Raw genomic sequence first — 23613 nt, 5'->3', positions numbered from 1 at the left:
TACAGTGAAATATGGTGGGGGCAGCATCATGTCTGGAGGAAACCAGGTACTTTTATTGGCCCGGGGCAAGGAGACTGGTTAGAGTGGAAGGAAAGCTGAATGGAGCGAAATACACAGATAGGCTATGCTCACATGGCAGAATTTTAGTGGCCATCCGCCGTACCCTTCACACTGTGGGATTTCAGTAGCAGAAATTTCACATTCCGCAAAATGTAAAGACCTTTGAATTTCATCAGTTTTAAGAACACAGAAATTGGGAATTGGAAATTCTGCCATGTGAACATAGCCTTATCTCTATATATATAAAACTCAATGTGTGTTTATGTATGTAGGGGTGTATGTATGTGTGCGTGTGTGTGTGTGTGTGGGTATGTATGTGTGTATGTTCCAGCATTACTTCCAAATGGTTAAAGATATTAACATGAAACTTGGCACACATGTTACTTATATGTCAACTAAAAACATAGGATAGGTAATTTAACTCTTACTCACCCCCATTTGCGAGAGTCAGGGTTTTTTATTTAAAGTCCCATACAAGTCTATGGGAAATATATGTTACTGCATAACTTCCAAACGGCTGGAGATATTTCAATAATACTTGGTCACATGTTAAAATTAAAAATATTTAATAGTTAAATTAATCCTAACCTACCCCCTTATGTGAAGGTTGGCGTTTTTGTTTCAAGTCCCATACAAGTATATGGGACTTCTGGTACCTTACTCCACAAGCTCCGCTCTGCATCTCCTGGTGAATGCGTCAGTCCGGCTGGCTGGCCAAACCATCCCCGCATTTCATGCCCCATCTTGCAAATACATGCCCACCCTTTAAGCCACACTCCTTTTATTTTCAGCTTACAATATCTTTACCACAACACAGCCCCACCTGAGGATGGGATATGAGGATTAGAAATGAGGATTAGATATGAAGACCGGATAGGACGGGATAGGGGAACGGGATATAGGGACAGGATATGAGGTCGGGATATGGGGTCGGGATATGAGGTCAAGATATGAGGGCAGGATATGAGTTTGGAATTCGAGGAGGGGATTTGGGGTCGGGATATGAGGAGCGGATATGGGGTCAGGATTTAAGGATGGGATATGAGGACAAAAGCTTCCTTCTTTGTTGCTTTTTCTCCCCCACAAGGATAAGGTAGGAAAAACCGGGCAACGCTGGGTACTCAGCTAGTTCTTAATGAAAACCTGATCCAGACCTCAGACTGGGACAAAGGTTCTCCATCAACATTGAGTACAGATTGATGGATGGGGGCAATGATAAATTATTTTTTATTTTATAGCACAAGGCCGCAACATAACAAAATGTGAAAAAATTGAAAGGGTCTAAAGACTCTCCGAATCAATTGTTTATTGTTAAAAACAAATACCCATATACAAATTTTTTGGCCTTATATAAATAGGCCACCATATCATACATAAGTCTACCTCAGTGTTTCCCAACCAGGGTGCCTCCAGCACCCTACAACTCCCAGCACACCCGGACAGCCTTTGGCTGGAGGCACCCTGGTTGAGAAACACTGGGGTAGACTCATGTATGATGGCCTATCTAATCGCTGGGACCCCCCGCGATCTCCCGAACGGCAGCCAGGCTCTCCTCCTGAATGGGGTATGTCGACCACAGCACGAAGCTGCAGCTGACATGGGGCGTGTCACTTGGCAATCTCCGGCTCTGCCATAGAGCTGCATTGAGAGGGCTTGTCAGCTGCAGCTTCTTGCTATGGTTGACACCGCTCTTTTCATGCAGAGAGCGGGAGCGCAGTACAGGAGATCGAGCGGTCGGACCCCGGCGACCCGGCGAATAGGGGATATGTTTATATGAATGGAAGTTCTGCTTTAAGTCATTTGAATCTGTCGGGACCCATCGATGTCAACTGTGAGTTGAAGTGTAAAACTAGCCTTGTGTTATATGATTAGTAGAATAGCTAAAATGAAGAAAAAAAAAAAAAAAAACATTAAAAACAATTGTAAAAAGAAGCAAAACTATGCTGCACATAAAATGGCAAAAGTTGGGTTTATACCCTATACTTGGAGTGTTTCTATGTCCACAAAAATGTCCCTAATAACAGTAAATTAACCCCCAGAGACTTTTTGCTTACAAAGGACTATAGCTTAGATGGTAGTACATAGTTGAGGCACTCGTCCTAATAAGGGGGACCCCTGTAACTTTAGTGCCTAACCCTGACCAGGTAAGCCCTAAAAAGATAAAAAGTGCCTGCTCCCAAAATCATCTCCTACGTGTTTCACCATGTGTGATTCATCAGAGGACCCAGTTCTTGTTAACACCTAGAAGGTGAAATGGAGACTGTGAGAAGAAGAGGCTTCCTTCTGGGAGCATGCCACATATCCCAATCTATGCTGCACTCTTTTATTGGAGGTATAGGAGTCCTCAGGCTATAAATTCAGTGTGAATCCAGTCAACCATGCAGTACAGATGATAAGAACGTATCTGATCCCAACAACCTGAAATACCAGACACCAATATAGCGGGACGAGGGACTATGTTTGGAATTAAGCATTATTATAAGCCCAATTCTTCATCCATTTTAGGGTCTTGATGTAAACCATTGATGTAAAGTATAAAAAAATAAATAAAAAATCAGTAAAGTTTATATCCCCAAATCCTACAGGATTGGGGGTGGATCCTAGAGTACCGGAAAAAAATCAAAAACACAATTGTAAAAAATATATATATTTCTGTATATCACATCTTCCAGGCGCTCTTCATCATCAGTATAAAATAAACGTCGCTATCAATCGATGCGCTCACTCCCGAATAATAGTTAAGGAATTCTTCTTTTGTCACCTGGAATGTGAGAGAAAACAGCATTAGCCTTGAGAAATAGGATGACAAGGCTGCTTCACCAGGGAGTGCCAGGGATAAGAGAGAGTCCAATTCTGAGCTGCAAAATCTACCTTTGTATACTGGTCTTCTTACATGGCAGAGGGGAGATAGATTAGATAGATAGATAGACAGACATTTTGATTTTGATCAAATTTTATAAAAAAAAATTTCTGGGATATGATGTGACCAAAAATTAAAAATATTTGATGTTTGTAATGTTATAATTTATTAGATTAAACAATTCCGCATGCAGTAATATTATATTTTTCTTTTAAATCTTTTTTTCTTTTTAGCCTCCCTTTTTTAAGCGATCATTTGATTGTTTACATAGATCAATGTAATGCATAAGATTTACATTGATCTTTTAGATCAGCACACTATTGGTACAGCCTGCAGAGCCAAGGTCGGTCATCATGGTGCAGATAGCAGCCCGGTATTGCGTGGCTTGGCTCCCAAGTACAGCATATTTCCTCAACCAACCCATGCTGTAAGTGTTTGCCATGGGTTGGGAAGGGTTTACACCTCTGTGCTGCCCCCTTCTGACAGCAGGTGGCACTGTCTAAGGCAGTGTTAGGCAAATATGTTATAAAATGTTTATTATCACATATGGAGGTCATTATTAACGGAAGTCAACAAACCCTTGTATTAAAATATTTTTGGTAAAATGAAATCTAAAACAACGGCTTGCTAAGGCCTTGTTCACATTTCGTCGGACTCTGCTATTCTGCGTTCCGTCGGCAATCCAGCGAGAAGGACGGGAGTTTAGCGGAGAAACCGCTAAATTCCTGTAAAATTACTGGATCACCGACCGACCCCGTGCAAGTGAATGGGGCCCATTGGGACCCGGTAGTAGCCGTTTGCATCCGACCTGTTTTAAAGTCCGAAAGTCTCAAAAAATAAAAAAGAGCCAATAGGACCCTTAATGGATCGGATGCGAGTGGCAATGTGAACCCAGCCTAACAAATGTTCTTATCCGGTAAAACATCTGTTTATCACTTGTAATTCAGTTATTTTTTTAACCATTTCCATTCAGTTTTTTGCCCATTATGAACAGTAGCAATAACGAATGTAAATACAACTTCCATCCCCAAAACTATAATGTTAAATTACTAATGTATGTTAGAATATCCCTTATTTATGATGGAGAAAAAAACCATAATGATGCACAGTATTTTTCTCCATTACAAATAACAAAAATTAAAGGGCTACCCCGGTGGAAAACTTTTTTTTTTTTTTTTTTTTTATCAACTGGTGCCAGAAAGTCTCTGGCGTTGTTCATTTCCCTTCTAGAATTTGAGAAATGAAAATAAAAATGAAGGTAATAATAAAATAAAACTCCGCTGTTCTCCATTTTCATCAGTTCCGCTTAAAGGGGTACTCCGGTGGAAAACTTTTTTTTTTCTAAATCAACTGGTGCCAGAAAGTTAAACAGATTTGCAAATTACTTCTATTAAAAAATCTCAATCCTTCCAGTACTTATTAGCTGCTGAATACTACAGAGGAAATTCTTTTCTTTTTGGAACACAGAGCTGTCTGCTGACATCATGACCACAGTGCTCTCTGCTGACATCTCTGTCCATTTTAGGAATTGTCCAGAGCAGGAGAAAATCCCCATAGAAAACATATGCTGCTCTGGACAGTTCCTAAAATGAACAGAGATGTCAGCAGAGAGCACTGTGGTCATGATGTCAGCAGAGAGCTCTGTGTTCCAAAAAGAAAAGAATTTCCTCTGTAGTATTCAGCAGCTAATAAGTACTGGAAAGATTAAGATTTTTTAATAAAAGTAATTTACAAATCTGTTTAACTTTCTGGCACCAGTTGATTTAAAAAAAAAGTTTTCCACCGGAGTACCCCTTTAAGCGGAACTGATTAAAACGGAGTACAGCGGAGTTTTATTTTATTATTACCTTCATTTTTATTTTCATTTCTCAAATTCTAGAAGGGAAATGAACAACGCTAAAGGCTACTAGTGGCCCCATTGCAGAAGCTCTCCGGCCTTTAAGGTCCCCTCAGGTTTCAGGGCCTGGGAATAACTGCAACCTCAGCCCCCTTTGTAACTATTCCTGTGGTGGCATATAGTGCTATAAACATACAGCGTGGGCATAGGAGTCTTTTATACGTGATCAGCAGCAGGTGTAATATGCCCGCTACCTGTCTGTCATCCCTCTCGACATGTCAGTTTTAATAAATACTTGTATTTACCATGATATAACAATTTTGGAGCATATCTTTTTATATATCTGTCTTGTGCTGTTCCTCTATTTTTTCCTCCTGGAAATGTAAAAAAAATTGACAACTGGGTGTTGCCCTTTCCACTTGACATTTCTATGTGACCTGACCAATTCTGACATTGCCCACTCAGAATCGACAGCCCTATACCGTGCAGGGTCACATCCTATTGACAAGAGGAATTTATTCATACAACACCACAAAGAGCTCTAAGGAAGAAAAAATAATCCAGAATAGTTATTTGGTGCACAACACAAGTATTTACTATAACAGACAAGTCAGACGAGCCAACAAGGCTTCTTTAAAAAACTTGACTTTCATTTTGATTGGTCGGGATCTCCATGCTGACACAGGCTTTTGCAATGAGTTGGACTGAGCGGGTAGCCAGGGAGAGAAGCACACAGCTGCCTGCTTCTGCCAGCTATGTCTAGCATTCAGGACCATATGGGAGCCAATAACAGTATGTACGAGGCAGAGGCTGATGAGGCTGCTGATGGATGAAAAGTAAGTGGGCAGCCTCAGGTGGGGGCATTAATTGGTTGGACTAAGCGGGTAGCCAGAGAGAGGAGCACACAGCCGCCTGCTTCTGCCAGCTATGTCTAGCATTCAGGACCATATGGGTGCCAATAACAGTATGTACGAGGCAGAGGCTGATGAGGCTGCTGATGGATGAAAAGTAAGTGGGCAGCCTCAGGTGGGGGCATTAATTGGTTGGACTAAGCGGGTAGCCAGAGAGAGGAGCACACAGCCGCCTGCTTCTGCCAGCTATGTCTAGCATTCAGGACCATATGGGTGCCAATAACAGTATGTACGAGGCAGAGGCTGATGATGGATGAAAAGTAAGTGGGCAGCCTCAGGTGGGGGCATTAATTGGTTGGACTAAGCGGGTAGCCAGAGAGAGGAGCACACAGCCGCCTGCTTCTGCCAGCTATGTCTAGCATTCAGGACCATATGGGTGCCAATAACAGTATGTACGATGCAGAGGCTGATGAGGCTGCTGATGGATGAAAAGTAAGTGGACAGCCTCAGGTGTGGCATTAATTGGTTGGACTAAGCGGGTAACCAGGGAGAGGAGCACACAGCCGCCTGCTTCTGCCAGCTATGTCTAGCATTCAGGACCGTATGGGTGCCAATAACAGTATGTACGAGGCAGAGGCTGCTGAGGCTGCTGATGGATGAAAAGTAAGTGGGCAGCCTCAGGTGGGGGCATTAATTGGTTGGACTAAGCGGGTAGCCAGGGAGAGGAGCACACAGCCGCCTGCTTCTGCCAGCTATGTCTAGCATTCAGGACCGTATGGGTGCCAATAACAGTATTTACGAGGCAGAGGCTAATGAGGCTGCTGATGGATGAAAGTAAGTGGGCACCCTCAGGTGTGGCATTAATTGGTTGGACTAAGCGGGTAGCCAGGGAGAGGAGCACACAGCCGCCTGCTTCTGCCAGCTATGTCTAGCATTCAGGACCATATGGGTGCCAATAACAGTATGTACGAGGCAGAGGCTGATGAGGCTGCTGATGGATGAAAAGTAAGTGGGCAGCCTCAGGTGTGGCATTAATTGGTTGGACTAAGCAGGTAGCCAGGGAGAGGAGCACACAGCCGCCTGCTTTTGCCAGCTATGTCTAGCATTCAGGACCATATGGGTGACAATAACAGTATGTACGGGGCAGAGGCTGATGATGGATGGAAAGTAGGTGGGCAGCCTCAAGGGTGGCATTAATTGGGGCTTTGGGACCTTTGCTAGCAATCAGCAGCGCTCCAGTGCCAAAAGTAGGAGGCTTTCTTTTTGTTGCTAAATGCACAGCCCTTGGTTTAGTGTAAGGATTATCCTAAAAGAGGTCCAGGGATTACTGGATTATGGAGGGATTATTCTGAAAAAGGCCAACATAAGGTAACATAATAAAACATAATAACATTTTGACTTCCGCCTGTGTCTGGAATTCAATTAAACAAAAGTAAGTTAAAATTAAAAGAGCATGGACATTGGTTAGTAAATTGCGTTATTGATCATGAAGCATGCATGTGCTATCGCCAGCAGGGGGTTACAGGTTAGTGATAATGCACACACATGTAAAATCACCCCGTACGCTTATAATTTCCAGGCGTTCTTCATCATGGTGATGAAGTAAACATCCGTATCGATCGAAGCGCTGACACCAGCGTAGTAGTTTGTGAATTCGTCCGGAGTGACCTGTTACGGTTAGAAGATAAGAATTATACAACTATTTCTCCCTGCAAACCTTTGTAGAGGAAGAAATACTGAGGAGCCTGGAAGAAAACGATCAGAGACTTATAGTGACATTTTATGTTATGACAGGTTAATACGGTTTTTAATGCAGGTTGATAATTTTCCGATGTAATCCTTAGATTGACCGTATTACTGTTTGTGGGGACTACCTTGTATGATGGTATTTCCCAAACAGGGTGCCTCCAGCTGTTGCAAAGCTACAACTCCCAAAGGCTGTTCGGGCATGCTGGGAGTTGTAGTTTTGCAACAGCTAGAAGCACCCTGGTTGCGAAACACTACCATATGATGTCCATCTACCCCAATAGGTGTATGGAAAGGGGCTGTCAAGATCTTGGATGTAGAGTCTACCGCTCAAGAGAAAACATTGCAGAAAAGAACATTTCCCTATTTGCACTTAAAGGGGCACTCCGGGTTTTTATTTATTCATTTATCTTTTTTTTTTTTGCCCATATCATGCACACTCACCATCACTACTTCAACAAAACCATTAGTTATTTTCCAGCACAGCTGCATTTACACAGTTTACTGTAACTGGGTCATGTGACACACACAAAATCAAAGTGCTTAATGTGTCACAGAAGAGGTAATTTCTGGATCAGCTGACTTCCCGTGAACTACAGAATGACATCATGACCTATCAGATCCCTTGTGCTAACTTTCAGACCCTTCCCCCAGTTCTATCTGTATACTGCTGCTGCTATCTCTATAGAATCTGGATATACTGTAGCTTTACACCTCCCATGAAGCTATGTTAGCATATTGTACTTCTGTTTTTGTCATGATTTGAAAATTAAAAAAATGCATCAAAACTACACTTAATGTGAACTGACCCCAACCCACTTATGAGTCTCTGCTATTTAGGCTGATCATTGCTGGAGTCTGGCCAGTTTATTAGGTTAGTTTCATTAGGTGAACTAAAGTGAGGATTCATGTGAAATGTAGGCAGCACGAGAAAATCAATGATAAAATTAGAATTAGTATGGCTGAAATCCCCATGCCTGCCACATCAGCTAAAACAGGTAAGCACAAGGCATATACAAGAACCTCTACATTATTTTCTAATAATAGCCTGTGCTGCTCTATATAAGCAAAAATGAAAAAATCCTGGATTCTTTTTTCATCAGATTTTAAGAATGATCTACTGTGATCCATTGGATGCTTGTGTCAGATTGCTATAGGATTTGCCATTCAGTGGAGCATTTGCTGTAGCATTTCTCTATTTAGGAATCTTAAAAGGGGTACAAAAAATTTTAATCAACTGGTGCCAGAAAGTTAAACAGATTTGTAAATTACTTCTATTAAAAAATATTAATCCTTACAGTACTTATCAGCTGCTGTATGCTCCAGAGGAAGTTCTTTTCTTTTTCAATTTCCTTTCTGTCTGACCACAGTGCTCTCTGCTGACACCTCTGTCCATGTCAGGAACTGTCCAGAGCAGGATAGGCTTGCTATGGGGATTTGCTGGCACTACCTGACATGGACAGAGGTGTCAGCAGAGAGCACTGTGGTCAGACAGAAAGGAAATTGAAAGAGAAAAGAACTTCCTGTGGAGCATACAGCAGCTTATTTTTGAATTTTTAACTTTCTGGCACCTTTTGATAAAAAAAAAAAAGAAAAGTTTGCCAGCAGAGTACACCTTTAAAGAAGATGTCTAGTCGTATCAAATTGATACCCTATTCGTAGGATTTGGGATAAATGTCTGATCGCGGGGGAACGGCCACTGGAACCCCCGCGATATCCCATACAAGGCCCCGGCTCAGCGCTGCTAGAGTGTATTTCGTACCAAGAAGGTCAGCAGCTACAAACACGGCCTCTCCATTCATCTCTATGGGAGATGCGGAGACACAGCGCTCCTGTGTCTCCGCCTCTTCCATAGAGATGAGTCAAGGGGGCGTGTTTGTAGCCGCTGACCTGCTGTGTGCGAAACGTCACACAAAGCAGCTCAACTGGGGATAAATTTGTTACCACTGGACATCTTCTCCATTTAAAATTGAAAAATGAATCTATAATATGGAAGGAGAAACAAATACCAGGGCCTTCTGAGTGGCAAAACTACACACACATTCATCACACATGTCTCTTACCTGACCGTCTTTATCATATGGAGAGTCAAAGTTGTCTAGGAAACTCCTAAAAACTTGATCTTCCGTCCACTCCCCATTCTGATACTTCGGATGGTATTTGGCATTGTAGACTCCTCGTAAATCCTCAATGGTCACAACCCCATCTCCAGTTTTATCCAGTTTTCGAAACGCCTGCATGATCATCTCCTTCCTTGCATTTGACATAGGTGGCTAGAAGAATAAGGATGAAAATAATGCCATAGCAGGTAAGTAGTCTCCAGTCTAAAGAACAAAACTTATGCCTGGGTTCATATTGGGTAAATTAAAGGGGTACTCCGGTGGAATTATTATTTTTTTTTTAAATCAACTGGTGCCAGTAAGTTAAACAGATTTGTAAATTATTGCTATAAAAAAAATCTTAATCCTTTCAGTACTTATTAGCTGCTGTATGCTCCAGAGGAAGTTTTTTTTTTTTTTTAACCACTTAGGGGCTCTGCCCTTTTTTGCAAATCTGACCACTGTCACTTTAAACATTAATAACTCTGGGATGCTTTTACTTTTCATTCTGATTCCGAGATAGTTTTTTCATGACATATTCTACTTTAACATAGTGGTAAATTTTCATCGTTACTTGCATCCTTTCTTGGTGAAAAATCCCAAAATTTCATGAAAATTTTGAAAATTGTGCATTTTTCTAACTTTGAAACTATAGCAGCAATTTTCAAATCAAAAATTTTAAAATCTAAAATTTTAAAATCAGAATTTTTCAGGGACCAGTTCAGTTTGAAGTGGATTTGTGGGGCCTTTCTGTGAGAAATACCCCATAAATGACCCCATTCTAGAGACTGCACCCCTCAAAGTATTCAAAATGGCATTTAGAAAGGTTTTAAACCCTTTAGGTGTTTTACATGAATAGCAGCAAAGTGGAGGAGAAAAATCCAAATCTGCATTTTTTTTTACACTAGCATGTTCTTGTAGAGCCATTTTTTTTTTCATTTTTAAAAGTGGCATAAGGTGAAAAAGCCCCTCAAAATTTGCAGCCCAATTTCTCTCAAGTATGGAAATACTTCATATGTTGACGTAAAGTGCTCTGCGGGCTCACAATATGGCTCAATAGGGAAAGAGCAACTGTGGGATTTTGGAGAACGAATTTTGCGGTCATGGTTATTGGGGGCCATGTTGCATTTAGGAAGCCCCCATGGTGCCAGAACAGCCAAAAAAAACAAAAACAAAAAAACACATGGCACACTATTTGGGAAACTACACCCCTCAAGGAATGTAACAAGGGGTATAGTGAACACAGGTGTTTAACGACATTGCGTTGAAGTTGGACGTGAAAATGGAAAATGAGATTTCTAACACTAAAATTATGGTATGACCCCAAATTTTTCTTTTTTACAAGGGGTAATAGGAGAAAATGCCCCCCAAGATTTAAAACCCCATTTCTTCTGAGTATGGAAATACCCCATATATGGATGTTATGTGCTCTGCGGGCGAACTACAATGCTCAGAAGAGAAGGAGCAAAATGTGGTATTTAGAAAGAGAATTTTGCTGAAATGGTTTTTGGGGACTTGTTGCATTTAGCAAGTCCCCAGGGTGCCAGAACAGCAAAAAAAAAACATGGCACACTATTTGGGAAACTACACCCATCAAGGTATATAACAAGGGGTATAGCGAGCCTTAACACCTCACAGGTGTTTGACGGGTTTGCAATGAACTTTTTCATTTTCACATTTCATTTCCAAATTTGAAGCCCAACTTCTCCCAATTAAGAAAATGCCCCATATATGGACGTAAAAGTGCTCTGCTGGCGCACTACAGGTCTCAGAAGAGAAAAAGCGCCATTGGACTTTTGGAGAGAGAATTTTGCTGAAATTGAAGTCAGGGGCCATGTGCATTTACAAACCTTCCATGGTGCAAGAACAGCAGAAACCCCCTACATGTGACCAAATTTTGTAACCTACACCCCTTCAGGAACGTAACAATGGTTACAGTGAGTACTTACACCTCACAGGTTTTTTTATAGATAGTTTTACCCCAAATGTTTCATTTTCACATGGGGTAGTAGGGGAAAAGGTCCCCAAAATCTGTAGTGCAATTTTGCCTGAGAAAGAAAATACCCCATATGTGGATGTAAAAATCTCTGCGGGCGCACTGTAATGCTCAGAAAAGAAGGAGCGCCACTGGGCTTTCGGAGTGAAAAATCGGGGGCCATGTGCGTTTACAAAGCCCCCATTGTGCAAGAACAGCAGAAACCCCACACACGTGAACAATTTTAGAAACTACACCCCTCAAGGAACATGACAACGGTTATAGTGAGTACTTACACCTCACATGTTTTTTGAACAGTGGGCCATAAAAGTAAAAAATATATATTTTTAAACAAAGCTTCACAAAATTTGTAGACCAATTTCTCCAGGATAAGGTAATACCCCATATATGGCGGTAAAGCACTATGCGGATATAAAACAGGGCTTAGGAGTGAGACAGTACCAACGAGATTTGAGGCCTAAAGTGGTGATTCGCACTGCAATGGTTGAGGCTTTTGACATAAAATCTAAAATAAAAACCCCGGCAAGTGACCACAATTTTGAAACTACACCCCTCAAGGAAGGTAACAAGGGGTACAGTGAGTACTTACATATCACAGGCTTTTTGAACAGTGGGCCATAAAATGAAACTTTTTTGCACTTAAATGCTGGGGTTACCCAAATTTTTGCGCACACGTCGGACCGGAAGTTGTCATCAGGGTCATGGCGCGTCAGAGGACCCTGATGACAACTTCCGGTCCGACATGTCTTGAGGATTCACTCGCCGTAAGTTACTTGAGTTGTGTTTTAAGCTTGTATAAATATGTCTATGTGACCATTAGATGTTGTGAACTTGAAAAAGACGCCTGTCCTGGCGTCGAAACGCGTTGTTCCAAATAAATCGCCTAGTGATCTTCTTGTTCCTCATCCATTCTGCGCCGATTCAAGTCCTTGTGGAGTTTGGAGGTTTTTGCTACATTTGCTACACCATTGCGGTGGTTGGACTGGCTGCATTGTGGAATACCTTTTACAGTGTTGTGCCTGACTTTGCACAACCTATTGGGTAAGCGCATCCGATAATATCGGCTCAGTTATATTACCCTTTTAATGCACCATGGAGCGCTTCTTGTCTTTTTACATGCGCACAAAATATGGCACTCTGTCTTAATAGGTGCCCAAGTAGGAATCCCAATCCTCTGAAACTTATAAAATAAACTTGGCACTCAAGATTTCATGAAAAGGGTTTTTATTATCACAGTCCATGCATAATATACAATTGACGTTTCGGTCCCACCAGGACAGGACTGGTGCGGAGGAGAGTATAGTGAAAGAGGTTCTATGTAGCGTGACCGCTTCCGTGACTTCGGCTGAGTGCGAAGTTTATCTTATAAGTTTACCCAATTTTTAACATTTTCACAAGGGGTAATATGAGATATTGGGTTACAAATTTTTGAGGGCTTTTCCCCCTGACTATAAAAATACATCCACATATGGGGTAACGTGCTGGACGGGCGCACAACAAGGCTCAGAAGTCATAGAGGTCACTTTGTATTTGTGGCATATCAGTAGCTGACGGTTACATACATTCCGAGGAAAATACAAAAATGAAACACCCTCATGTGACACCATTACACAAAGTACCCCCCCCCCCCCCATGGGTATAGGGGTAAAGAGGACATTTTGAACGCACGGGTGTTTCCTAAATTTATTTTCCAGGAATGGATGAAGGGTAGCTTTTGATAGTTGCAATTTTCAACCTATACTCTGCTTTATCTTTCTGGGAACAACTAACATGTGACTCCGAATTGTCGCCTGGAAATACGACAGAGCTCAGCGAGAACTCTTCGCATTTGAGGCGGATGTTTGTTACGGACCTAACAGTTACATACATTCAGAGGAAAATACAAGAAAGGAACACCCACATGTGAGAATACTACAAACAGTACACCCCCTAGGGAAGGTGTATAGGGTGAAGTGGACATTTGGAACGGACGGGTGTTTCCTAAATTTATTTTCCAGAAATGGATGAAGTGTAGTTTGGGGAAAATGAAAATTGCAATTTTATTATTGATATGCCAATTATATTCCCAAAATGATGACCCAGAGTATAGCCAAAAGTAAAAATGATGCCCATCCCAAACCCTATACTCTGAATCATCATTCTGGGAATGTGATGTGTGTGGCCGTTCCTAACCTGTTACCTCAAATGTGCAACCCGCTCAGGTGGGGAAGAGAGTGCTGCGCATTTGAGGCATTTGCTGTTGACTCTGTGTCCCATGACCCATTTTTTTGGGAAAAAATATATATTACCAGGGGTATTGGGAAAGAGGTTTTGGGGTTTTTGGTTTTAAATTTTGTAAGACAATGTATTCTGGACTGGTTCATTAGAGTAGAATTCTGGGGAATTAAAATTAGGGAAAAGGATTAAAAATGTAGTGCTCCATGGAAGTGTGATACTCCCTGAAGCAATCTCTAATGCAGAGGCCCGGATGATCGGGGCAAGTGTCACATTGAGATGTGGTGTCCTTCCGAATCCCCTTCCTGTGACACACTCTGCATTTTTTCTGGGATCGTCCCTTCTTTCCAGTGTGGGGTAGTAAATCACCTGGAAAGTGTTTGCCTAGGACAATCCGGGGGCCCACAGTTCCAGAGGTGTTCTGGCCCACTCTTTGGTGGTCACCAAAGATCAGGGCCTTTAGATCTTCCTCTTGAAACTGCAGGAATGTCCCTGTGTTGCCAGCGTACTGGGACAGTACAAAATAGTTGTACATGGCAACCTGTACCAAGTAGACCGCAACTTTTTTGTACCATACCCGTGTTTTCCGCATGGCCATGTATGGCTTGAGGACTTGATCAGAGAGATCAACTCCCCCCATATACTGATTTTAGTCCAGAATACAATCGGGCTTGAGGACCGGTGTTGTGGTACCTCGCACAGGGACAGGTGAGCTGCCCTTACCATGAATTGTGGTGAGCATAAGGACACCCCTCTTATCTTTATACCGGACCAGCAACAGGTTTTCAAGGGAGAAGGCATGGGACTCACCCCGGGCATAGGAGCATGTAGAGGATAGGGCGGATTTTATACAGGCGGTCATACGCGGGATCACTTCGGGTAGGGACATGCCGCATTATCAGCATAATGCAAACATTTCCGAATGGCCTCGAACTGGGGACGTGTGATGGCCATATTGTAGAGCGGGGTCTGGTAGAGGACGTCCCCATTCCAGTACTGCCTGACACAGTTTTTTTGACCAGGCCCATATGCAGCACAAGGCCCTAAAAGGTCCTCATTTCGGCTGCATTGACGGTGTACCATCCATTGGGTCTAGCTAAAAATGAATCCGGGTTTGCAGCGACGAACTGTTGAGCGTACAGGTTCGTCTGGTCAACCATCAGATTGACAAAGTGGTCACTGAAAAAAAAACTAATATAGTCCATTTCAGTGAACCCGATGATGTCAATCTTGATTCCTGAGTCGCCAACAAACTCAGGAGTCACAGGCTTGTGGTCCACTGGCTGAGTCCAGACAAGTTCACTGGTACGGGCACCAGTAAACATGGCAGGGGGGTTTGACTAGTATGAGCACCAAGGGGACTCATACCAGCATGGGGCACAGGGTCAGGAGCAGAGGAGGTTTGCGGCCTCCAATGTCAGCGACTCCGCAGCCTTGGTGGCTCATCATCAGAAGATGATGAGGAGGACGAGGAAATAAGGAAGGGTCTTCATCGTCCTCTGTGGCGCTTTCAGAGTCAGAGGCAAGTATGGCATATAACTCCTCCGCTGAAAAGACCCTGCGGGCCATTTCCCTACTCTAAATGGGGGTGAAGTGTATGTATGTATGTGTGGGGGAAAAACTTTATTGGTGTATGTGCTGCGTGTGGTTTGCTTTTACTTCCTGCCCTACCCTAACCCGCCCTAACCCTCCCTAACAGAAAAAATATAAAAAATATGAAATAAAACTTAACTAAAAAAGAAAAAGAAACTTAAAAAAAAAAAGCAAAAATCCCTGCGCCAAAAAAAAAGCGTTTAACTTATCAGTGGTGTGCACACTGGTTAGCGCTTGGTGGTGGCAGAGGGTGCAGAAGTCAGTGGGGGGTCCTGCGTCTCAGCCCAGAACAGTGGCTGGTGGCACGTACACAGACCCCCACACAAAAAAAAAAAGAAAAACAAAAAAAAAAAAGGCTAAAACCTGAAAAAGAGCACCTGCCTGAACCCAAGAAAAAAACGCTGATCAGTGATAAATCCCTGACAGCGGTGGGGCAGGCCGCACACACAGGTACGGTCTGTCCACACAGCACAGGCCTGCTGTGTAGGTGCAAAAAATTTAATAAAAAAAGACGCTTATAATCCCCAAAAAAGCGCCCGCACCACAAAAAAAACACTGATCAGTACTACGGTACTGATAAGCGGTGGGTGGGCTTTAGCTGATGGTGGCGGGCCGCTCTTTTATACGGAAGAGGGCCCGGCTACACGATTAGAAAAAAAAAAGGGCTGCGCCCCAAATAAAATGCTGGGGGCAGACCGCAGCGACCCTGTAGGGCCAGGGTCACGCAGGTGCTACGGACCCGTGGACACCTACAGTATGGTACACTGCAAACAAACAAAAAATTTATTTCTTTTTTTTACCACCTAGAAACTTTCTCAGGACCCCCTCGGCGATATGCCGGGATGACTGCTGAATGACTGTTGGGCGGGGACCGGCGAAACGCAGGGCGTACCTGTACACCCTGAGTCCTTAAGGACTCAGGAACGCGGCATACGGGTACGCCCTGCGTCCTTAAGGGGTTAATTTCTTATCGTCTGACGAAAGTGCTCTCTGCTGACACCTCTGTCCATGTCAGGAACTGTCCAGAGCAGGAGCAAATGCCCCATAGCAAACCTCTCCTGCTCTGGACAGTTCCTGACATGGACAGAGGTGTCAGCAGAGAGCACTATGGTCAGTCGATAAGAAATTCAAAAAGAAAAGAACTTCCTGTGGAACATACTGCAGTTGATAAGTACTGGAAGGATTTAGATTTTTTAATAGAAGTAATTTACAAATCTATTTAACTTTCTGGCACCAGTTGACTTACAAAAAAGAAAACAAGAGTTTGGGGGGGGGGGGGGGGGGGGCTCACACTGTGCTAATATGTACCGAGGTTTCTGTGTAACACATAACCCTATGTGCCAAAAAGGGAATAAAGAATATAGTGGTATACAGACCTCTAGGTATATATTAAATAAATTGTATTAGATAAATATTAGAATTGAGGTGTGAGGTAGGTGTGTATGTGCAAATAGACTAGCAGTAGATGATATGAGTAAAAATTTGTTTATTAAAGGGGTTATCCAGGAAATTTTTTTTATTTATATATATATATATATATATATACAGGCTCCAGAAAGTTAAACAGATTTGTAAATTACTTCTATTAAAAAATCTTAATCCTTTCAGTACTTATGAGCTTCTGAAGTTTAGGTTGTTCTTTTCTGTCTAAGTGCTCTCTGATGACACGTGTCTCGGGAACCGCCCAGTTTAGAAGAGGTTTGCTATGGGAATTTGCTTCTAAACTGGGCGGTTCCCGAGACACGTGTCATCAGAGATTACAGAAAAGAAAAGAACAACCTTAACTTCAGAAGCTCATAAGTACTGAAAGGATTAAGATTTTTTAATAGAAGTAATTTACAAATCTGTTTAACTTTCTGGAGCCAGTTGATATATATAAAAAAGTTTTTTCCTGGAATACCCCTTTAATGTAAAATATAGTAGTTGTAGCAGGGCCCTTGCTATGGATCTACTAAATATATTAACCACAAAAACAGTTAAAAATAATATTACTTTGTGCAAAAAATAATAAAAATATTAAAATATAAAATAAAATAATGGGGCAGTCACCAATGGTATAGGAAATTGCGGACAATTATAATGCTTTGTAATCCATAGAAATGCTTTGTAATCCTCAGAGATACTTTTAGAGTATACTTCAAGTATAGTTGCAAAATAGTAACTAATAGAGTATCAGCAAAATACTTTATTTGATACTCTGTTACTATTTTGCTAAAACTTCAGTGGACTGCAACTATACTTGAAGTTAGTGCTGGGCGATATGACCAAAAATGAGTATCACGGTATTTTTCTAAAGTATCACGGTATTTTTCTAAAGTATCACGGTATCACGGTATTTCACGGTATTTTTTTTTTACATTGAGACTTGCATTGAGGTGGCGCAGCGGAACTAAATGGGCTTTTGGAACTAAATGATCTGAACACTCGGGCAGTGGAGTACCCTTTTAAATAGATGTAACAAACAACCCTACAGCCTCCAGCTGTTGCAAAACTACAACTCCCAGCATGTTGGACTATATAGTAGTGTATAGTATAGGTCAGTGTTTCCCAACTAGGGGTGCCTCCAGCTGTTGCAAAACTACTACTCCCAGCATGCCCGGACAGCCGTTTGCTGTCCGGGCATGCTGGGAGTTGTAGTTTTGCAACAGCTGGAGGGCCTCAACAGCTGGAGGGCCTACTGTAGGCATAGTATATTATACAGACCCCTGTCCATCCCAGAACCCTGACTCACCTTCCCAGTTGCTGCAGGGACCGTCCAGGGAATGTGGTCCGGGCCATCCATCCTTCCTGTAGTGTCCGGCGGCATTCCGGGTGGAGGGTGAGCCGGTCCGGGCTGTCCTTCTCCGGGGGGTCCTCTTCTCCACTCCGGGCAGGCTCCGGCCTAGTAACGCATCATAGACGCCGCTGCGCAGTGACGCCCGTGCGCAGCGACGCACCTGACATCACGGCATAGCACCGTCTATGCAGCGTACTAGGCCGGAGCCTGCCCGGAGTGGAGAAGAGGACCCCCGGAGAAGAAGGACAGCCTGGACCAGTTCACCCTCCACCCGGAATGCCGCCGGACACTACAGGAAGGATGGATGGCCCGGACCACCCCCATTACGGGTAAGTTAAAAAAAAATTATTGACTCGGAGGGTGGGGGAGGGGCCCGACCGGTATAGCGGTATGGGCAAAAATCCATACCGTGGGAGAAAAAAAAAAAACTGTATCCGGTTCATACCGGTATACTGCCCAGCACTACTTGAAGTATACTCTAAAAGTATCTCTGTGGATTACAAAGCATTATAACTGTCCACAATTTCCTATACCATTGGTGACTGCCCCATTATTTTATTTTATATTTTAATATTTTTATTATTTTTTGCACAAGGTAATATTATTTTTAACTGTTTTCGTTGTTAATATATTTAGTAGATCCCTAGCAAGGGCCCTGCTACAACTACTATATTTTACATTAATAAACAAATCTACTGCTAGTCTATTTGCACATACACACCTACCTCACATCTCAATTCTAATATTTATCTAATACAATTTATTTAATATATACCTAGAGGTCTGACTTACAAAAAAGTTATTTTTAGGGGGGTACTCCGCCACTAGACACCTTATCCCTGTATTGCACGTAATGACGGGCAATACAGGGCCCGGAGCATCGTTATGTCACGGCCCCGCCCCTCGTGACGTCACGGCCCACCCCCCGTCGATACAAGTCTATGGGAGGGGGCGTGGCGGTCGTCACGCCCCCTGCCATAGACTTGCATTAAGGGGACGGGCCGTGATGTCATGAGGGGCGGAGCCATGACGTCACGCTGCTCCGGCCCCTGTATCGCCCGTCATTACGCACAGAGCAAACTCGCTCTGTGCAGTAATGACAGTGGGGTGCCGCAGCGGCGATCACCGGGGTCCCCAGCAGCGGGACCGCGGCGATCTAACATCTTATCCCCTATCCTTTAGATAGGGGATAAGATGCCAGGGGCGGGGTACCCCTTTAAAGGTATTTCCCTAGGTTTGCTCTGGAATTATGGCATTTATAGTCTCCATAGATGGCAATGCATCTCTAAGCGGATCTCGCAAAAAGAATGAACATGTTCATTCTTTCGGCAGAGTCTAAGATCCAGAATTTTCATTGCAAAACGTCTGCCGAGCAAATTCCGTAGAGTGTATGGTGCAGCAGAATCCTAATGAAAACAATGGGAGGTTGGTGCACTGGATTTTACACAACAGAATTCTGGAGTGGAATTCCACTTAGAAAATACATAGGCCCTGATTTACTAAGAGTGTTGTGTAGGTTACTTTGTGGGTTTTAATTCCCCACAATTTTTTTTCCACAGTATTTACTAAGGTTTCCCTACACTTTGCTTTTTTTACACCTGCTCTGATCTGTAGGGTTTTCCTCAGCTGAAATCCACCACATTTTCTGTGGAAACCTTAGTACGTATGTCGGGTTTTTATGAAAATGTCAGGAACACACCCCTTATAGTGGCCACGCCCCCTTTTCCCGGCGACCATGCCCCTTTTTGGGTTCTCTCAGTAAAATTGAGTTAGTCAGGTTTTTTTCAATTTTGGCGCAGAAAGAATTTGTGGTGCAGTGCGACAGAATCTGACACACAACCCCACAAAACATGTCTGGTTTGCAATAGTAAATGAGGGCCATAGTGTCAATAGGCCCTTAAAGGGGTACTCCGCCCCTAGACATCTTTTCCCCTATCCAAAGGATAGGGGATAAGATGTCAGATTGCCGGGGTCCCGCTGTTGGGGACCCCGGGGATCGCTGCTGCAGCACCCCGCTATCATTACTGCGCAGAGCGAGATCGCTCTGCACGTAATGACGGGCAATACAGGGGCCGGAGCATCATTACGGCTCCGCCCCTTGTGATGTCACGGCCCGCCCCCGTCAATACAAGTCTATGGGAGGGGGCGTGGCGGTCATCACGCCCCCTGCCATAGACTTGCATTAAGGGGACGGGCCGTGATGTCATGAGGGGCAGAGCATTGACGTCACGCTGCTCCGGCCCCTGTATCGCCCGTCATTACGCACAGCGCGAACTCGCTCTGCGCAGTAATGATGGCGGGGTGCCGCAGTGGCGATCCCAGCAGCAGGACCGCGACGAACTAACATCTTATCCAGGGGCGGAGTACCCCTTTAAAGGGTTGCCCTATTTTGAAAATCCCAATTGAGGGTTATGGATATCATAACAATGGGGGTGGGGTATTGAAAGACTTTTGATGCTCTGAGAATTTACAGTACATTACCCATTATGTATACTGTAATATACTTTATATGGCAAAAAAAAAATACATTGATCCATGTTTTTACCATAGTCACTCACCCGCAACGTAACCAAGAATTCATCAAAGTCTATCGTTCCACTTCCGTCTTTATCAAAAATGGAGAAGAGCTGCTGGGCCTCGCTTTTCTCTATCATCACGCCGTAGTCATTCAGCCCTTTTAAAAATTCCTTAAAATCCAGCGACCTGCTGTTGTCATCATCCATGATCTTAAATACTCTGCAGAAAGACGAGAACAACAAACACTATTAATGTGGCAAACAGATAATATCGACATATTTTCTACTGGGAGTGGAGTGATCTGGGAGCTAGCAGGAGCGATCTGATAGGTAATGACGTCATCTTGTAGTTCACAGGAAGTCAGCTGACCCAGGACTGAGCACTGTCATCTTCTATTGATCAGCACTGAAATGGAACACCTGACGCTGTAGGACTAGTGATGGCGAGTGTGCATGATACGTGCAAAATAAGTGCTTCTTTAAATATTTTGTGGTGATTTTTTATGTGACCATATAAATAAACATCCCTGTAATTTATGGGGGAACCCAATCTCCAGTGCATTTACTAAAGAGGTATTCCAGTCAAAAACCATTTTTTCCTGACCCTGGAAAGTTACACAGATTTGTAAATTACTTCTATTAAAAATCTTAATCCTACCAGTTCTTATCAGCTGCTGAAGTTGAGTTCTTCTTTCCTGGACAGTTCCTGAGACAGACAGAGGTGTCAGCAGAGAGCACTGTTGTCAGACAGAAAAGAATAACTCAACTTCAGCAGCTGATAAGTACTGGAAGGATTAAGATTTTTAATGGTAATTTACAGATCTGTTTAACTTTCTGGGGCCAGTTGATATAAAAAAAATAATAATAATAGTTTTTCACTGGCGTACCCCTTTGATCCAGTGTGACTCTAGTGTGTGGGTTGCGCTCACCTTCCCAGGCCTTTGATTCCCGCAGAGCCTCGGGAGAGACACTGCAGACGAAGCCTCTCCAATGGATCTGTACACGTGCCTAATTTTTTCTTTGCGTCCATTGCCATCTCGCGGTCTTTTCTTGCTGTGCCAGCCATCTAGAGGGCATAAGGGAAACATGGTTAATGATTTACAATATATAGCTACATAAAGCTAAATAAATAAATACATTTATGAGGTTAATATAATGTATGTGACCAATATATAACACTGGTTTATTCAGTAATTTTAGGGTCTCTAGATATTGGGAAACTACAACTCACAGCAGAAAAGTCAACGCACGCTAAGAGTTGTGATCTCCTAACTAGGGTCATAGATCAATGTTTATTCAGTAATTTTGGGGTCTCTAGATATTGGGAAACTACAACTCACAGCAGAAAAGTCAACGCACGCTAAGAGTTGTGATCTCCTAACTAGGGTCATAGGTCATAGATCAATGTTGTGTATCCAAACTTTGAGGCCTATAGGGCTTTGCAGGTCGAATCCTCCGGATTAGCAGTGCAGCAGACACAATACAGTGCAGCAGACACAATACAGTGCAGCAGACACAATACAGTGCAGCAGACACAATACAGTGCAGCAGACACAATACAGTGCAGCAGACACAATACAGTGCAGCAGACACAATACAGTGCAGCAGACACAATACAGTGCAGCAGACACAATACAGTGCAGCAGACACAATACAGTGCAGCAGACACAATACAGTGCAGCAGACACAATACAGTGCAGCAGACACAATACAGTGCAGCAGACACAGTTGCCACGCCCCCTCCCATAGACTTGTAACTGCCATGCCCCCTCCCTTTGACTTGCATTGAGGGGGTGTGGTGTGACGGCACAAGGTGCGTGGCTGTGACGTCACGACCCCCCGCTCCAACGCTAGGGCAGCAGAGTACCCCTTTAAGGCTCTGTTTACATCACATTTGGAGCCCATGTGAGAGGGATATATCTGGAGGAAGGTATAACTACCATGAAAAGCTGTGATGTATCCCATTGTGTAGGCACATGGTAAGATATTCCACCCATGTGCTCCCATTGTAAATAATGTACTGTATACTGTACTGTGTGGTTTATATATATTTCCTGTATGCCTTAGTAGAAAATAATGTCATCTACACCCCATTCCTAGGAGCCCTATGGATAAGTTTGCTTTATATGGTGGGAATAGTGTATATACCAAACATTATGTGAACATCACACCAAACAATTGATTCCGTCTCAGAACCTCTGTGCCCGATGCCGGTGGTCACACATGCTCAGTCGCCCATATTCCTATGTACAGGGATAGTAGATCAATCGCTGGTATTGTGGGGCCAATAAGAATCTGTGCAATAGACACATCTAATTTTACCAGCTTTGGACACACTGCCAGAGACTCTTCCTGAAACCAATCTGTCTGGCCATGTCTATAACAACCAATCACAGCTCAGCTCGTGTCTTAAAGGGGTACTCCACTGGAAAACATTTTCTTTTAAATCAACTGGTGCCAGAAAGTTAAACAGATTTGTAAATTACTTCTATTAAAAAATCCCAATACTTCCAGTACTTATCAGCTGCTGTATAATACACAGGAAGTTCTTTTCTTTTTGAATTTCCTTTCTGCCTGACCACAGTGCTCTCTGCTGACTCCATTTTAGGAACTGTCCAGAGTAGGAGCAAATCCCCATAGCAAACCTCTCTTGCTCTGGACAGTTCCTGGCATGGACAGAGGTGTCAGCAGAGAAAACTTGTGGTAAGGGAGAAAGGAAATTCAAAAATAAAAGAACTTCCTGTGTATTATACAGCAGCTGATAAGTACTGGAAGGATTGGGATTTTTTAATAGAAGTCATTTACTAATCTGTTTAACTTTCTGGCACCAGTTGATTTAAAATATTTTTTTTTTTCCAGTGGAGAACCCCTTTAACCCCTTCTAGTAAAATGAAAGTTGAGCTGTGATTGGTTTATATGGGCAAAACCAGACAATTTTGGTTTAATGGCAGATTAATGATAAATCTGGGGCACTGAGTGGGCATTCTTAGTTACAACAAAAAGAACAACAAGGGGCATAATAAGTTTATAAGTATATAATAAGTATGTAACAGCAAGAGGTGCCG

The 23613-nt window shown here is 43.0% G+C and overlaps 1 protein-coding gene across 4 annotated transcripts in view; it reads right to left on the bottom strand.

Moving 5' to 3' along the window:
- Window positions 1-602: 602 nt before the first annotated feature.
- Window positions 603-23613, bottom strand: part of CAPSL (calcyphosine like) — a 38385-nt gene continuing 15374 nt past the window's right edge. Inside the window, exons 2-6 of one of the 4 annotated variants that reach the window (XM_056546584.1) lie at window positions 21478-21614; window positions 20591-20768; window positions 9418-9627; window positions 7173-7276; window positions 603-2821 (exon numbers count right to left, since the gene is read on the bottom strand). In XM_056546584.1, coding sequence (XP_056402559.1) covers window positions 7175-7276; window positions 9418-9627; window positions 20591-20768; window positions 21478-21614 — 627 coding nt within the window. In that variant the 3' untranslated portion in view covers window positions 603-2821; window positions 7173-7174. Of the gene's footprint in view, window positions 2822-7153; window positions 7277-9417; window positions 9628-20590; window positions 20769-21477; window positions 21615-23613 lie in introns of all 4 variants that reach the window. The other 3 variants (XM_056546606.1, XM_056546614.1, XM_056546594.1) reach the window with 3 other exon arrangements.

Source organism: Hyla sarda, chromosome 1, assembly GCF_029499605.1.
Source record: "Hyla sarda isolate aHylSar1 chromosome 1, aHylSar1.hap1, whole genome shotgun sequence".
Taxonomy (NCBI): domain Eukaryota; kingdom Metazoa; phylum Chordata; class Amphibia; order Anura; family Hylidae; genus Hyla; species Hyla sarda.
The sequence above is the reverse complement of the archived record's forward strand: the minus strand, read 5'-3'. Positions and strand labels throughout refer to the sequence as shown.